This window comes from Carettochelys insculpta, chromosome 5 (genome assembly GCF_033958435.1).
Source record: "Carettochelys insculpta isolate YL-2023 chromosome 5, ASM3395843v1, whole genome shotgun sequence".
Lineage (NCBI taxonomy): Eukaryota > Metazoa > Chordata > Testudines > Carettochelyidae > Carettochelys > Carettochelys insculpta.
Genome location: NC_134141.1, coordinates 5849489 through 5867747, shown reverse-complemented (window position 1 = coordinate 5867747; position 18259 = coordinate 5849489). Strand labels below are relative to the sequence as shown.

General features: G+C 43.5%; 1 protein-coding gene across 5 annotated transcripts in view; it reads left to right on the top strand.

The window, feature by feature from the left end:
- The window catches only part of RNF170 (ring finger protein 170), a 73630-nt gene that overhangs the window by 28174 nt on the left and 27197 nt on the right, over positions 1-18259 (top strand). For 4 of the 5 annotated variants that reach the window (XM_074994588.1, XM_074994583.1, XM_074994585.1 and 1 more), the window contains 3 exons: positions 4371-4444; positions 6005-6109; positions 8876-10763. In XM_074994588.1, the coding sequence (XP_074850689.1) occupies positions 4371-4444; positions 6005-6109; positions 8876-9148 (452 nt within the window). In that variant the 3' untranslated portion in view covers positions 9149-10763. Of the gene's footprint in view, positions 1-4370; positions 4445-6004; positions 6110-8875; positions 10764-18259 lie in introns of those variants that run through there. The other variant, XM_074994586.1, reaches the window with a different exon arrangement.

Below are 18259 nucleotides of genomic sequence, written 5' to 3'. Positions count from 1 at the left end.
GGATTAAAAGAATTAACTACAGGCTGAGCTTCTCTAGTCCAGCACCCTTGGGACCTGAGTGGTGCCAGTTGAGAGAATTTGCTGAACCACAGGAAGTCAGCATTGTCTAGCAGTAGCACCAACACTTCCTCTGCTTATTGGGCTCTTAGAAGGCATTTAGCGGTAAATTAGAGCTAAATAACAGCACAGAACACTGAGAGCTAGGACTGGTAGCTGTACACAAACTTGATAGGACCATGGAAGACTTGGCAACACCCATGATAAATGGACGTCCAGCCAACTAACATCATGCTGGACCACGGATGCCGCTGGATGAGAGAGTGCCAGACAAGAGAGGTTCAATCTGTAGTGTTTTTTTACAAGCTGGTTTTTAAGTTCCTGTGGTTTTCCCAGATAAACTTTACCTTGGCAAATGCTTTAAAATTAAGCATTTTCCAATTATTATGATGCAGAAACTTTTTTGACTTCTCAATTAATATAAATGCTCTTGCTGGATCGATTGATTTTAATTACTGCAATTTAAATCAGCCATTTTAATCATAATTTAAACTGGTAGACTGAAAACCTTGATTTAAATAATTTATTCTGATTGCGGTTTATTCTGCGTTTGTACATTTGAGTTATTTTCCTAAAGAAGATTTTGATTTGATGGTAGCTATTAAAACATGTTGATTTTGAACTATCTACAGTCTTTACACCAAATTTGCTGCTTCTTTTAGTTAACCAGGAGGTTACAGTAGATCTATACACATTTAAGCAGTTATATATTTTAACATATTTATTCAGATTATATTATTTAAGTAAAGAGTTGACTGATGCATTTCTTATTTAGTAGATGATTAAATTTTTATTTGTGATTTATATCCAACTGGGATAAAATGTGGAAAAAATCCACAAAAACATCATTTTAATTTTGTTATTTAATAAACTGCCTTAAATGTTCTGGGTACACAAGAGTAAATACATCATCAATAATGTATCAAAACATGCTTTGCATTTAAAACTAACAAAATCATTAAACAAAGGGAAGTATTATCTGTGGTTAGCGAATAGAACTAATTGTTTCTGATTATCATATCCTTCAAGGATTTCCATAGACTCATAGAACACTAGGCTGGAAGGGACCTCGAGAGGTCATCGAGTCCAGTCTCCTGCCCTCCCAGCAGGACCAAGCACCATCTAGACCATGCCTGATACATGTTCTTCTAACCTGCACTTAAATATCTCCAGTGATGGAGATTCCACAAGCTCCCTAGGCAATTGATTGCAGTGTTTAACCATCCTGACAGTTAGGAAGTATTTCTTAATGTCCAGCCTAAACCTCCCTTGCTGCTGTGTAAGCCTGTTGCTCTTTGTCCTATCCTCAGAGGCAAAGAAGAACAATTTTTCTCCCTCCTTGGCTGTGTCTAAGCTACAAAAATAACTTTGAAGTACAACTTCGCAGTTGGGCGTCTACACTTTGAAGTAGGGCACTATTCTGTTCCTAGGAACGGAGTAAGGACTTCAAAGTTGGGCTCCCTACGTCAAAGTTTACTTCAAAGTAAGGGAAAATGTGTGTAGACTCTGCAGGCTCCTTTGAAGTAGCATGTAACTTCAAAATTAGTTTGCAGTGTAGATGTACCCCTTGTGACCCTTTTTTAGGTATTTGAAAAGCGCTGTCATGTCCCCTCTAAATGTTCTCTTTTCTAAACTAAACAAGGCCAGTTCTTTCAGTCTTCCCTCACAGCTCATGTTCTGTAGACCGTTAATCGTTCTTGTTGCTCGTCTCTGGACCTTCTTCAATTTCTCTACATTTTTGTTGAAATGTGGTGCCCAGAACTGGACACAGTATTTCAATTGAGGCCTAATAAGTGCCCAGCAGAGTGGAAGAATGACTTTCCGTGTCTTTCTTTCAACTATCCTGTTAATGCATCCCAGAATCATATTTGCTTTTTTTACAACAGCATCATACTGTTGACTCATATTTAGCTTTTGGTCCACTGTGACTCCTAAATCCCTTTCTACAGTACTCCTTCCTAGACAGTTGCTTCTCATTTTGTGTGTACAGGCGGTCCCCAACTTATGGATGTGTTGACTTAGGACCATTCATACTTACGACCAACCTCCAGCTCAACCTGCCCCCCCTGAACATGCCAGCTTACCTCTCCCAGCGGGGGGCTGTAGCCAAATGCCTGGGGCTTCCTTCCAACCCCCACAGATCTGGCTCCAACTGCTGTGCCCCAACTTCCCTACACACACCCAGGCCTCCATCCCCTGCCCCCACCACCCCAGCCCACTGCGGACTCAGACCCAACCCCTGTGTGGCCCCAGATCTTTCATACACACTCCTGCGGCTGCTCAGCACGCATGGGGTTCCATCCTGCCCCCTGCTCAAGCACCCTGCCCCAGTGCACCCTCGTTCAACCCCTCCGCCGCCTGGCTCAACTGCCCACACAGCCCCAGCTAACAACCTCCCACCCCCTGCCATGCATGGGGCTCCGACTTCAACCCGTGCCTGGGGCTCCACCCCCCCATATTCAACCCTCCCCACGTAACTCAACTCCTCCCTCCCGTGGCCACAGCTCACACCCCACCCCTGGCGCTTGGGGCTCTGGCTCTCGGCCTCTGCCAGCGCACGCAGGGGCTCTATGCTCCCTGCCAGCTCAACCCACTCCGGTTCACCCCCTTCAATCCCCCGTCCCTGTGGCACGTGTTGGGCTGTCAGCCACCAGCACGTGCAGGGCTCCAGCTGTCAGCTGCTGCAGTCACATGAGGCTCTACTCCCCCAGTTCACCTCCTCCCCACCCCAGTTCACCCCGTTCAACCGCCCCAATCCCTCACATGGGGCTCTGGCTTCAACCTGCGCCTGGGGCTTCAGCTCCAACCTCCTACCCACCACCCTCGCAGCCCCTGCTCCAATCCTCTGGCTGGGCCCAACCCCAACCCCCAGCTGCCCGGGTCCAACCCCCTGCAAGCCCCAGTTCAAATGTACCCTCCTACCACCCCGGCTGCCCTAACGTGCCCCAGGCTTAGCTCCCTGCTCCCTCCCAGGGCTCCAACCCAAGCCTTCCCTGTTTTATGCGTAATTCAAGGAACGCAACCCTGGCGTACTTCAAGGGATTACAGCATATGGGTATTTCCGGCTTACGACCAGATTGAGTTACTACCAGGTGTTCAGGATGTAACCTGTTCCTAAGTCGGGGACTATCTGTACGAAGCTGATTGTTTCTTCCTAAGCTGAGCACTTTGCATTTGTCCTTAATAAACTTCACCCTGTTACCTCAGACCATTTCTCCAGCTTGTCCAGATCATTTTGAATTCTGACCCTATCATCCAAAGCAGTTGCAACCCTTCCCAGCTCCGTATCATCTGCAGACTTAATAAGCGTACTCTCTATGCCAGTCATTCATGGAGATAATGAATAGAACCAGTCCCAAAACAGACCCCTGCAGAACCCCACTTGCTAAGGCCCTGCCAGCATGACTGTGAACATTGACTACTCTCTGAGAGAGGTTATCCAGCTAGTTATGCATCTACCTTATAGTAGCCCCATCTAAGTTGTATTTGCCTAGTTTATTGATAAGAAGATATGCGAGACAGTGTCAAATGCCTTACTAAAGTCTAAGTATACCACAGCCACTGCTTCTTCCTGATCCACAAGATGTGTTATTCTGTCAAAGAAAGCTATCAGATTGGTCTGGCATGATTTTAAAACCAGAAGACCTCATCCTGTCACTCCTGGCTTTTATTCATAGATCGGATGAGAACAACAAGCTTTTCTGCTTTTTCTGTGCTCAGTTGGTATCTTTATGAACTAGTCATTGAACTGAATTAATTGAATAAACTAAAATGAAGAAAAAAATTCTCTTTGTACCTTCAGAAAATACTGCTGTTGTCAAAAGCTGGTTTAGCACTTCAGCAAACTATCGTTCCATGTGCTTAGCCAATGACGTCCACAGTTTCATTGTTTTGCTTTCTTTAAAATAGTGGCAGCAAACACATACTGCTTACTACCATTTTTATATTCATTTTAAACTATTTTTAAAAGTTTGGAGTCATCAATTTCAAATTTAATGTTGAGTGGGTTTATTTTTAAATCCAGTTCGTTTGTTTGTCCACCCCTGCTCCAATAGTTATTGTTGAAATTGAATAGGATCAGAATTTATTAATTTAATTGCATTCCGGATTTAGATCAATTTGCTTTTAGTGTCTGTAGTTAATGTTATATAAAACAACCAGTTGTGCTTAGAACATATGAGCCTAATATTTTAATATTGTTATAATTTTCCTTGCTTATGAATATATTTTCTTTCTGAAATAATAGTTTTATATAAAAAATGTCTAACAATTTAAAATTTAAATCATTGGTTTTTTGATATTACTTCCATTAGGTGCCTGCATTATTGCATACTGGAGGTATGGCTCATGGCTGGGTGCCATCCGTTGCCCCATCTGCAGACAAACGGTAACACTTTGTAGAATCAAAGACCCCATAGTTCTGATTACAGATTTAGGCGTAGATTCTGCAAACTCCTAGTCATACTTCCATCTGGAATAAGTAAAAGGTGGCAGAGAGGGAAAGTGGGACTTGTAAGACTCTAAAAGAGAAAGGGAAGGATAACGGCAGGGCAGTGAGGGACAGAAGAACTGGTGGCTGGAAGTAGGGATGTTAACTGGTTGGCCTCATCCTGAAGGGGTGCCCTGGTCTGCAGCGGGGGAAGGGTTGCCCCTTCATTTCTCCACTTTTCCCCCATTAGTTGCTTAACCAGTTAAACTTAATGTTAACTAATTAAACAGGATTTTACCTCCTAGCGGGGAGGCAGAGGGAGCATGTGAGTGTGGCAAGAGTCTGAGTAGGGAAGTGAGAGGGAGCTGGAGGAAAGAGAGACAGGATAGGCCCCTTCTCCCTCCCTGCATGGGCACATGCAGAAGCACTCCCCAAGAGATAGGAAATAGTCAGCAGAACGTCTTTCCGGGCAGGCGGTTGGGAGGTCTGCATATCTGGTGTGATCATTATACTTGTGGTGGCAGGTGCCTCCTCCAAAGGCTCAAAACCAAAGCGGCAAATTTTAAAAACCTGAGAAAACTAATCCCCTTTTTATTATACGTTCCTTGGATGGTCTGACTCCAGATTGTGAATGGGTAGGGTTGGCTGTCCTGCATTCTGAAAGTTTAGGGTTTTCGTTATTATATACATGATGCTGTGGTGTTCTTTATCACCCTGAGTTTGAGGTGGCTGCAAGTGAATTCTATAGGTCATTCCAAACCAATGCCAATAAAATCTTTACACTACACCGTGCATGTGTTATATTACATCAGAAAAGCTGGGATTTGCCTTATCATAAAGCAGCCTCAAGTGTGCTCCCCCTCCCCCCATGCAAGCCGTGGCATTTGTGCCCTGCTTCTGTTTCCCCCTCAGGTAACCAAATAACTTCAGTCTGTCAATAACACCCCACCTGGGGGGTGACTTATTAAAACCATGTGCAAAATAAAATCTGTTTATTATTCCCAGTGCAAACAATCATCACGATCACCCAGCATGTTATCCCAAGATGACTCCTCTTGTTGGGAGACACTTTATCATTAGGTTCTGAAGCTTGTCACTATCTTCCTTTAAATAGATAAAACGTACACATGTATGTATGTCATACTTTGTAGTTTTAGATATTTGTAGCAGAATTAATTCTCCAAACTATATTTTCCTTTAGGAGGAGAATCTGCCATTCGTTACCTTTGCAAAAGCCCAGACTATCCTTTTTTCTTGCTGCCCACTTTCACCACTTCATTCACCTTATCCTCAAAGTTTTCCATTGTAGCTTTCCAATCAAGGAGAATCTTAATGAGGTAGGGCCTGAAGATTCGTTTTGTACTTTACCATGATAGCCATGATCACTGAGGATGTTACAGCTACAGTATTTTTAAATTTTGAGATTTTGCACTGAATTACTGTGTTTCAGTATGAGTTTACAGTTTCATATTCATAAGAACTGCCAGGCATGAAGTGATTTCTTGCTGTTGTGCACAGGTAACATTGTTTTTACCACTCTTCAGTGAAGATCAGCAGGATGCAACACAAATACTTCAAGATGTTAATGATTACAATCGGAGATTCTCAGGACAGCCCAGATCTGTAAGTAAAGGACAGAAGGGGAGACAATAAACCAGAGACAGACTAATGCTGTGTTAAAATGTGAAATTTTATAACACGTATTTTTTTCCTCTGTGCATAATTCATGGGAATGGCACAGGTTTTGTTTTGTAAATGTGAGTTCATGCAGCTTAAGCAAAGAAACATTTATTTTTAACTACTCATTGTATAACCTTGCATTTCTATTGCAATGACATGGTACTTATTAAAGCCCCCAGAAAAGCATCCTTTATTCAGGAAGGGTGGTTAAACATGTACCTTAGTGCTTTCCTGATTCAGGGCTTAAATTATTCATAATTAACGAGGAAAGAAATATGTGGCTCATAGAGAAGAATATTTCCCTTTTTGATCCCAGTGTATAAAGACCCAGAACTGACTAGGAGAATTTAGCTTTGCTTTCTTCTGTGTTCACGGAGCTCCCTTTATTTTATAAATCTGTTTTGAGTTCTATGCTCCCTTGATTTTCAATCAGGTTATATGTTTGCATTCTGTTTTGCACTCTAAACTTTTCTCTCTAAAGCTACATCTGCACGTGAATGCTACATAGAAATAGCTTACACGTCCTCCAGGGCTGGTGCCATCGACGTTCAACGTCGACGTTGGGCAGCACTACATCGAAGTAGGCGCTGCAGGGGAGCGCCTACACACCAATGCGGCCCACATCGAAATAAGGGTGCCAGGAACAGCTGCAGACAGGGTCACAGGGCAGACTCAACAGCAAGCCGCTCCCTTAAAGGGCCCCTCCCAGACACAGTTGCACTAAACAACACAAGATCCACAGAGCCGACAAGTGGTTGCAGACCCTGTGCATGCAGCATGGATCCCCAGCTGCAGCAGCAGCAGCCAGAAGGCCTGGGCTAAGGGCTGCTGCACACGGTGACCATAGAGCCCCGCAGGGGCTGGAGAGAGTGTCTCTCAACCCCTCAGCTGATGGCCGCCATGGCGGACCCCGCTATTTCGATGTTGCGGGACGTGGATCGTCTACACGTGCCCTACTTCAACGTTGAACGTCGAAGTAGGGTGCTATTCCCATCTCCTTGTGAGGACAGCAACTTCAACGTCTCGCCACCTTACGTTGATGTCAGCTTCGAAATAGCGCTCACCACGTGTAGATGTGGCGGGCGCTATTTCGAAGTTGGCGTGGCTACTTCAAAGTAGCCAGCACATGTAGACGTGGCTTAAGAGTGTTATTTCTGTAACTGTCACAATTAGAGTTATAAGGAACTTCAGAACACAACCCTTGCAAGCTACTGGTGTCACATTTGCTCAGGACAGTTTGTCTGCGCAGATGCTGATCCTACATAAGAGATGTGTCCAGGCAGACTCCAGTGATTTCAGTAGGAAATATCTCATATATTTCTCATTATATATCATTAGTTTCTTACTTCTTACTGTCTCAATAGATGATACAGACAACGTGAGAGAGAGGAAGCACTATTCCCATTTTACAGATACAGAGACTCAAAGTCTGGTCCAAACACCATAGAAATTAAGTGACTCCCATTAACTTCAGTAAACTTTGGGTTAGGCCCTCAGTGACTTGCCCAGAGTCATACAGGAAGTATGTGGTGAAGCCGGGAATTGAACCTGGACATACTGCCCTAGTACTGGACACAGTCCAGTGCCTTAATCACTAGATTATCGCTCCAAAGTACTGTTTTTTTTTAAGTTCAGTCTGTGGTTGCCTTTTAATCTTCTGTTCTGTGATTTTGCTTTGGGAAAGGAGCCATTATTAAAATGGTGCTAAAGTTAAAAAATGATCTCAGTGAACCATGGCTAATTACTGTAGAGGCAGCCCCAGAATAAAAGAGAAGGGTTTACAGTAGGGTCTCACAATTCACGAACTTAATGCTCACAAATTCAATTATTCACGAGTGGCTGCTTCTCCCCAGGGCCCCGGGAAGGAGCACCAGCCCTTGTTGCTTTGCTGGGGCCCTGGACAGGAGTGCAGGCAGCCACCGCTTCCCCTGGGGCTCCAGGCATGCCCTGTATTTGCAAAAAATCAGCATTCGCAAGGGTTCTGAACATGGATGTTAAGACCCTACTGTATTTTGTTTTCTAATCTTAAAGTTTGAGCAAACCCTTGAAAAGCCACATTTAGTCGCGGCTTGTATATTGTATTGTTCATTTTCAGAGGAGGAGTAATCTGGTGCCATTTGATTATGATGTCTCCTCGGAATCTCCAGATTTCTTTCATATTCTTAAATTTTTCGTGTTTTCTTCCATTGCATCCTATTCACTCACTTAAAATTTTGGCTTTCTGAAATCTGTTTTTGTTGATTTGCCTTTTCTTAAATATATACCACTGCATGTTGTGAACCTTCTCTTTGCCACAATGAATTCCAACCTCTTTCTTGTGGTTATTGGTGTGAACTTTCTTTTCTCTTGTTATATCTTCAGTTAGTTACTGTTTATCAGGAATATATGGATCCAGAACAATTTCTCCACTGCTTGCTACTTGGTGAATCACAAGTCGCCTTCTGAGTCAGTTGAGAAAATCTTTCATGCTAGTTTGACTGTTTTTACTCAATAGGTGCCTGGGCAGTTAGTCTTTCATAAATTCATTATTCTGTGGTTTCAAATACTAGAGCTAGGGATTTTCAGTCTTGTTTCCTAATGGATTCGAAAACTGAGGATTGTGGTGATATCAATATTGTGCTTAAAAAAATTCCATTTAGGAAGTATTTATTTTGGAAATATGTATCATGTTGCAGGAGAGTAATTTACATCTATTTTGTTTGTTTATAGATTATGGAAAGAATTATGGATTTACCCACTTTACTACGGCATGCTTTCAGGGAGATGTTTACTGTAGGGGGCCTTTTCTGGATGTTCCGCATCAGAATATTCCTCTGCCTATTAGGAGCTCTGCTCTATCTTGCCTCTCCTTTGGATTTTCTTCCTGAAGCCCTCTTTGGAATTCTGGGATTTTTAGATGATTTCTTTGTCATCTTTCTGCTGCTGATATACATCTCTATCATGTACCGAGAAGTGGTAACACAGAGACTGAATAGGCAATAGAAGTGGAAACAACGATGAGGCAGAAGTTTTTGTGGAATGATGAACAAAGGGAACCATGACACACTATGACATAGTAAAGTACCTGTATAAACTTTCAGGTTTTGCAACTAGCTTGTAGTCAAGCATTTTATGAAAATGGGAAGGGTTAAAATGTGGTGATGCTTAACTAGAATCTTTAAGTTGTGTTTTACATATGCTTAAATAATGAAGAGGTTAGATTTAAGATACAATAAATTACTTGCATCTCCTTGCACCCAATGAGCAATTGTATGTAATGCAAGATAATACTAGTTCTAAAATGCCTCTTCAAATGCGTAGTCTGTGAAAGCGGTGGTTCTTTTTAAGTGGTTTCAGGACTTCAAACAACAAAGAATTCAAATTCGCCTGATGCATGTAGACACTTCAGTATATAGTTTTAACAGATTGCTTAGTGGCTCACTGATGGGTCAAAATATTTTTAAACAACAATAGTTTTTCATATCTTTCTATGCAAGAAGAAGTCCAAAGACAGCATTACAGTTGGTAGTGAATTTTACTGCCATACAAAGTTCAAATTGCACAAATAGAGGGAAAGACCCTTCAGTATTGCTCTCACTGCACAGTGTATAATGATGTGTTTCCAGAAATTTCACTTTTGAATAAAAGTCTTTCCATTAGGGTCAAAGTGAAGAAACCAGGAATAGTCAATGCTTTGGTGGCTAACGCTGTGCCATGTATTTTTCTCATGGGTTTTGTATACACTAGCAGTATTTGAGTATTGGGTATGCTGCACTGTCGCAAGCCCTACTTTATACCTGTGCAACACATTTAAACTGGAGGGTTGAATCAGTGTAGTTACATCAAAGTAATTTACCAGTGAGGGGTGGAGGTGGTGGTGGGGAATCTATCCTTAGACTTATAGTAGCAATTTGTTTAAAAGTGGGAGTCCAAAAGGTATGTCAGAACTGGATAGTTTTACACTAAAATTTTTCCTGAATATGAATGGTAATTAAACAGGTAATTCAAATATTTAGATTAAACTAATTACTTAACTCTTTCTTACAAGTTTGTACCAATAATTTTTGTTTAAAAAAAAAACCCAGTAACATGGGACCTGAGAAATCTGCTGGAAAATTAAAAATCTCTAAGATATTTTCCTCAAAATGTTGTTTGAAATTTGTGGGTATTTTTAACACAAGATATCACAAGCTAAAAGGAGAATGAATTGAAAGTATTTTCATATTATGAAATCAGTGCTGCTAGAAAACTCAAAATTCAGATGGGAATTCAGTGCTTTGTAGCTGGAGGAAAGAAACATTTTTGAAGCAAAACAGCAAACGTAACTTACTTGAATACTTGAAAATGAAATTAGTAGCATAAGAGATCATATGTTTACAGAATGTGGGTCAAGACACACTTTGAAACAGTCTCCATTTTTTGATCATGCAGTTATATGTGCAGTCAATTTTGAGTTCTTACATGTGCGTAGGAAGTTTATGGGGTTTTTTTTGTTTTGTTGTTTAATTGAATGCTTTTGGTTAATGGTTTTGCGGAGCCTGTCAATTTTATGTTCTAATATCAGTGCTTAAAGTGCACATAACTGTTTTTGCCTTCATAAATATAAACTGTTTTTTCAAAAATTGTCCTTGAATATCCAAATTCATGTTGTGGTTGAAGTGGATTGTTGAACCTTCCTTTGCATGTATCCTGTATTTGAGACGGGTGAAAAGGAAATGGAAGAGATGAAAACAACATTTAAGAAAAGAAAAAGGCCTTTTACTGAGAGTCTGCTACTGGCATTGGCTGCCAGTGTGTAGTGTGTTTCAGCAACTCAGCTTTCCCCTTCGTCTTGTCCTCACTGTTACTTGATGACAATTTATTGGCTACCTCAGTTAAATGTCAGTATGATGATACTATGTGAATCTTGCTTGATATTCAAGGAACTTCATTCCTGCCAGATATATACACATTAAAGACGAGAAAGCAAGATATTTTGGAGAGTCTAGTGCATAGATCTGCACATTGCAGATGTAGGCAGAGCTCTCCTTCACGAAGTCTCACCTGATCCAATGATGGCAATATTGAAAAGGTGGTTGCAGGACTGATAAACTCATCCTCATACATCTTTTGGGGCTTAGCCATCTTGAGTCCTGTGGACAGAAATAACTTCCTCTTCACTGCGTGAGAGAACAGTACAGACTAGTTAAGGGGTCAGCAAGAGTGGCACATGAGCCAATTTTCATCAGCACACAAGGCACGTGCTCAGCCCTACCCTCCTCACCCATGCAGCTGTGAGCTTGCAGAAAGCCAGGCCACCTGTAGATTAACAAAAGACCAGCTAATGTTACCAACCACCCCCAAATGGTAAATCTCTGCATCTTTATTTATTAACAAAGCTGTTGTAAGTGGGACTATTAGTGATTTTAAAAAGTATCACCAGCACTCGGACCATATATAAAGGTCAAAAGGTTGAATTTTGGCACTTCACCTTGGAACGGTTGGTGACACCTGGAATACTCATTCTAGTAACTAGAGTCCTTTCCTGACCTTGATAGCCTGCATATCGGTTTCTCCCACAGATTTCTTCACATTCTTGCCCTTGCTCCTCTTTACATCTGGAATACCCTCCCTTACTTGATCCACAAGGGACTCCCTGAATCTCCTCATTCCAAGCCCTCCTCAAACCCACTTCTGCCACAATGTCTGTTGAAGACTAGCTAACTATGGCGTCTGTTCATAAAGAAACACCCTTTTTAGTACGTAAGATCACGCATAATCTGTCACTAAGTGCAAAATCTTACTGATGCTAGTTTGGTTTCTCCCCTTCCTTTCTGTTTTTTAGGACACACTTAATTTTAAGCAATTCTGGGTCAAGGATTTTGTCATCTTTCTAAGTGGGAGGCGCTCAGTCCACCTTTGGGGGCCAATAGATATAATATATGCTTTAATTCAGCAAAGCACTTAAGGCTATGTGTGTAAGGGCCCAGCTGAATTGGGACTGCCTGTAAGAACTAGGCAAACTGAGGATATTCTAAATCCATCAAGTGTTTGTAGTATGGAAATTTTAAGTATGATGTTGGATGGTTCTCAGCTGTGCTAAACTCAGCTACAGAGGAGCAGAGGATGATGCCAGTGGTGCTGAGTTTTCTCTTTTACTTTGCATCCATGAATTCTCGTATAAATACCTTACTTAGCTGGGAGAAGATTCTTCACCACGCCACCAAATGTCAGTGTTGACAGAAAAAATGACTTGATCGTGTTGCCCTTGTTTCAGATGATTGTGTCGTGTGGAAGTGTGTATATAGAAGCAGGTATATTTTTCATGCACTCAGCACTGTGGTATCAGAGCCATCTCTATGGATGCTTCTGCAATTCTTAACACTAAATGTAGATTGCACTTACATAACAGTGCTCAGTGAGCCTCCTCCCTGCTTAGATGCAGGTGGGTGTTCTGTGTAGGTTTGTGTGCATGCAATACGCCCAAACCGGACTTCTGCCTGGTGGTCTCAATGGAGGGGCAGCACTTGGGGAGGGGTTCCTGCAACAAGTAGATGAAGTGATGCCACTCCTAGCCTTCAGGGTTCCCTCTCACTGCCGGTGGCCAGAGTCTTTGCTCTATTCTCTCTTTCTCTCTGTCCCTTTGGGTGTTGATGGTTCCACTTTTACAATGCTTGGGTCTCAGTTACCTCCTCCATGTGAGCCCTAGACACTATCAGATGTGGCTACACACACTAATGCTTCTCCATGCTCCCTTCCCACCTCCTTTCCCCATCCCTCTTTCGGGAGTCTTCTCGTAAGACAGTATTTACTGAGCAGAGTCCACCTCTCTGTTGAAGTAGTAGAGAATGATGGAGGAAGTTCTGCAAAAACACTGATGCCATTGCTTTGCCTCCTGCTACTTCTTAATCCCAAAGTGCCAGTGCAGGATGAGATCACATTCTTGACCTTCATGGCATCAACAAATTGATCAAGTATATGAGATTCCACGTGGTCACTCTATCAACAGTCCTCTCGACTCTGTCTCAATGTTTGGTGTGCTGCTCTGGACCTTCAGGACACTTACTTTCAGGTGACACTTCTGTTGGGTCACAAGAAGTTTCTGTATTTTGTAGTAGTAGAACATCACTTTCAGTATATTGTTCTCCCATTCAGTTTCTTTTGCCCATTGATCATCACCAAATGTATGGTGGTGGTCTTGGCATATCTTAGGAAGAAGGAAATCACCACTTTTCTGTACATCGCTGACCAGTTGCGAAGGGTATGGAGAGGAGGTACTTGCCCACATCGGCACCATGTTACACATGTTCAACCACCTGGGACTTATTTTAAATACTGCAAAGTCAATGTTGGCTCCCACTCCAAAAATCAAGTCCATTGGGACCCTGTTAGATTCCATGAGTTCAAGGATGTTCCTGCCAACTGACAGCCTTGAAGCAATTCAACAGCTGTGCTCGGCCTGCAATCTCAGGCCTCCATGACGGTCCACATTTGTCTGAGCCTGTTGGGTCATGTGTCGTCTTGCACACAGATCATCTACATCATCAGGTTGCTTCTTCTCGCTTGTCCCATGTGGTTTAGGACAGCATACGGTCCTGAATTGTCTGGACAGGTTGGTTCACCTTTCTTCACCAGTCCTAGATTCCTTGTGATAGTAGGAGTCCCCGTGCAATATGCGCCAAGGAATCCTCACTTGGCCCTCTCCAACCAGGTCAGTGGGTACTGACACTTCTCCCTTGGGTTGTGGGGGGCACATCTAGACTCACGCAGGACGCAGGGCCTGTAGTCAACTGGAAACCTCACTTCATTTCAATATTTTGAGACTCTGGGCCATCTGCAGTGCAGGTCATGCTTTCCCAGCACCACACCCTGATACTCGGTGTTTCACATACTCATTGACAGTGCCACCCCGATGCGCTATGTGAACAAGTAAGAAGGAGAACATTCTAGGTTACTCTGCATGGAGGTGGTCAGGCTGTGCAGTTTTGCATCAGGAAAGACCTCACCCTGGTAGCGGTCCAATTACCAGGCGTGCAAAGTCATCTCATGTACCTTCTGGGCAGTTTTTCCCCAGAGCCACAGGTGGTCACAAACGGGGTGTTCTCTTTGCAGCATTTGGTATCCCTGCAATTGACCTGAATGCGATGAGGGAAAACACAAAATGGCAAATATTCTGCTGTTGAAGGTGTCTTGGCCTGGGCTTCCTCTCCAGCACCTTCCGCTGCAGCTGGGGTTCAGCTCTTCTGTATGCCTTTCCACCTCTTCTGGACGTTCCGTGGTCATCCTCAAGATCAAAGCCGATTAAGCCAAGTTCATCCTCATTACTCCTGCAGTGCTGGTTTTCACATCTCACTGCTTTGTTAGTTCAGCTTCTCACAACGCTCCCTCTCCAATCCGATTTGCTCATGCAGAGCCATGGCTGAATACTCAGTCAGTTCTTGCACCTCACAGCACAGGAAGAGTGGCATTCAGGGGCTGTCAGAGTCCTGCGAACAGTAAAAAGTCCCACACAAGGACAATCTACTTAGCAAAACAGAAGAGATTCTCCATGTGCTTCTTGGCCAGCAGGACCCAACCGACAGAGGCTTCCATCCAGGACATCTGGAGTACCTGCATCTTTGGCAGAGGAATCCACATTCCATCTCCTAATCCAAGGGGAGTTAAGGTTTTTTTTTTCTAGTGGCATGGTGAAGAGATTTCTGAAGGAACATTTCTTCTTAAACCCTCCAATCTGAGAACTTCTTCCCATGTGGGGCCTGAGCACAATTCTGACAGCTGTGATTTGAGGCCCTTGTGTCCTGTGTGTTGCCCCTCCTTTCTCAGAAAATAGGGTGCCCGATAGCCATCACTTCAACAAGAAGGCTGTCAGAGTTGCTGGCCCTAATGGCAGAGCTGTCTTACACTCAGTTCTCCAAGGACAGGGTAGTGTTCTGACTGCACTCAAAGCTATCATACACACTGATGTTGGTTTCATCTAAATCAAGCTGTCCATTGTCCTGTGTTTTCCCCTAAACTGCACTCTTCCCTGGAAGAACAGTGCCTCCACACTGGGTATCTGGCAATGTTAGACTTTTTCTAGACAAGGCTAAATCATTTCATGTTTCGCATTGCTTGGTAAGGACATGTGTACCACGTGAAGGGGCAGTTGTCTCTGCACAGACCATCCCTAGATGGGCAGTATCCTGTTTCAAGACTGCATATGAAATAGCTTCAGTGACACCTCCCCAGCAGGTACAAGCTCAGTCTATGAGGGCACAAGTGACTTTCATTATGTTCCTTGGGGATATTCCCATACTGAACATTCCCAAATGTCCACCATGCATACATTCAGGGACCGTTATGCTATTACTGCATCTCCCAGAGCAGATGCAAGCCTCGGAAAGAAGAACCTGCATCCGTATTGCAGTAGGCTCTGAGTCCCACTTCTGCATTGGGGTACTGCTTGTGAGTCACGCAAGCGGCATCCAAGTCCGCCTGTGTGTGAAGAAGAAAAATGGTTGCTTATTCTAACTGTGGTTCTTTGCAATGTGATGAGGACGTGTACTCCACACCCCACTTTCTCTCAGCATCAGGGTCTCCTCTCAGGAGCTTTCAGTGCAAAGGAGCTGAGGGGTCTACTGGATACTGCCTCATGTATCCAGGGGAGAGACCATAGCCATGAAGCACAAGTACCACCCTCTACAGGCAATGCTAGGCAAGTCTCCAGTTCTGACACACTGGGTGCACACAGTTCTGTGGAGTACATTTATCTGCATCTCATCTCAAGCAGCCCCTGTTAGTTCACAACTACCAGTAACCCGTCAATAGATAGGAGTCTTTAAAGGGCACTAGCGTGAACAGAGCCCTCACCCCATAAGAAAGAGGTGTACTGTTACTGGGCCACTGGAGGCTAGATAAATACTTTAAAGACCAACAGCAGGAAACCAGCAATGAAAACAATGACATACCTGGAAAGAGCAACAAGAAGTCCTGTGGCACCTTATAGACTAACAGATATTTTGGAGCGTAAGCTTTCATGGGCAAAGACCCACTTTGAAAGCTTGTGGTCCAAAATATCTATTAGTCTGTAAGGTGCCACAGGACTTCTTTTTTCTTTTGAAGATACAGACTAACTCGGCTACCCTCTGATATATGCCTGGAAAGGTTTTCACAGTGTCTCAATAAGCCACGAACATTGACAAGGGACTATCCAAAAGCATATGCTCTAGCTCCCACAAAATATCCTACAGCATCCTTAGGCCTCACAGTAACCCTTATCCCAAGTACTGTATAGATTGTTGATTGCTGAGTTGTGACTTGCAGCATTCATGTCACTGATTACAAGAGATGAGCCTTGAAGTTTGAATAAGACTATTGCCAAAGGTCTCCCAACAGGTGCTCCGGGATAGGGTCTGTGTGCTATGCTAGATAAGGCCTCTAAAGCAAAAACATTAGCTGTTGGTTTTTTTTATTGATAATGAATCACTAATAAAACAAGGTGTCTCCTTGCTGATGTGTTACTCATTTTGTGGGTTGTACTCTGTTCTCTCCCTTCAAACCTGGGGAGAGACAGACACTTTTCTTACAGTCCTCCAGAGTTATCCTTACTGGAAGTTAGCCCCTTAGAGCAAGATGGCTGGAGCTTGCTCTGCTCCTACAGGTGAGTGGTTTGGTTTTTTAAGCCTTGGAGGGCGTTAGTAGTAGGGTGAAACATGGTCCACGTCTCCCATAGTGTCACCCTCGCTAGGCATAAACATGTCCTCTGCACCTTCTAGTGAGTTTCTTAGGTCTTACAGGAAGTGAAGCACCCAGAATAAGTCAATACAGATAGTAAACTATCACAGGAAAAAAAAAATCCCACAGTAAAATAGGAAAAAGGTGCTAAGACTAGACACTTTAAAAGAAGAAAATCTCCAAACGTGGCAGCCAGGTAGGGGTGTGAGAATCCTGTTGAGTAACTGATACAAGTTTAAAAAGGTAGATGCTTAGTTTTCATAGGGAGTCAAACAAAGACAATTGGGTGTGACAATTGTACCACATTGCAACCCATTTCCATTTGGACTTGTAAGTCATGCTAGAAGATTTCTGAGATTCTGGGAAGATGTGAACCACCTACTCAGGGATACCAGGCCTATGTGTTTGTACCCTATCAGGAGCTCCTAGGCTGGGATGAATTGAGGTGCCCTGGATACGGCACTCACCCGGGATGTAAGATACAGGTTCAGATCGTCTGGGGCATTCTGAGGCAGAGCACTCGATCTTTCTTCTTTAAGCTGTTCCACTTTGTATGAAACACATAGGAGCCACTGGGCCAGAGGAAGAGAGAACCACTCTCACCTGGTGAGCAGGTTTGTTGCTGGAAGGAGCAGTTCCCAAGTTCAGGTTCCTGGTCCAATTACTGTTTGTTTAGTTCTACAAAGTGGAATAGCTTCAACTGGAGAGATTGGCGGAGACAGTTCTGGGGGCAGAACACTTGCCATGTGGGAGATCTGTGTTCCACCCCAGCAAAGTGGGGGGGTTGAATTTGGATCTCCCGAATCCTGGGCATGAGGGCTGTCTACAGATTGAGCTAAAGATTACGTGGGAGGGTGGCAGCACTACCTCTGCCAAGCTAGAAGGCGGGGCAGCATCTTGCCTGGGGATCCCACTAGGACTTAAGGAACTGTGTGGATGCCCTCTGACAAGCTTTTAGACACTTTTATCAGTGGAAACACAGGAACTGAGGCACTTTTAAGCACCTGCTGGATGAGATGGCAGCTGGGATTTTGAGAATATGTATTTTGGGTGCAAATGTCTAGATTTCTTTGTGAATCTAATCCATAGTGTCCAAGAGCAGTTGCAGAGAGAATGAGAAGTGGCAGCTCTTCCTGACGCTTTGCCGATCGGAATAAAGAGCCTGAACTTGACAGAGAGAGACAGGAGGCCACTGGAAGGATTTGTGTATTGGTCGGATGTATGGGTGCATTGTCTCCTTTTCTCCAGGCGTGTAAGACACAGAATTTGGTGCTGCCAAAACAAGCATGACAAATTCTATCCAATGCGGCCATTGTTTCCTTCAGCCACTTGTAATATGAACTTGTGGAGATTGTTGCCACAAGAGATTACTGGAACCAAGAGGTCAGCAGGATTCAGGAAAGATCTGAACATTGTGATGGA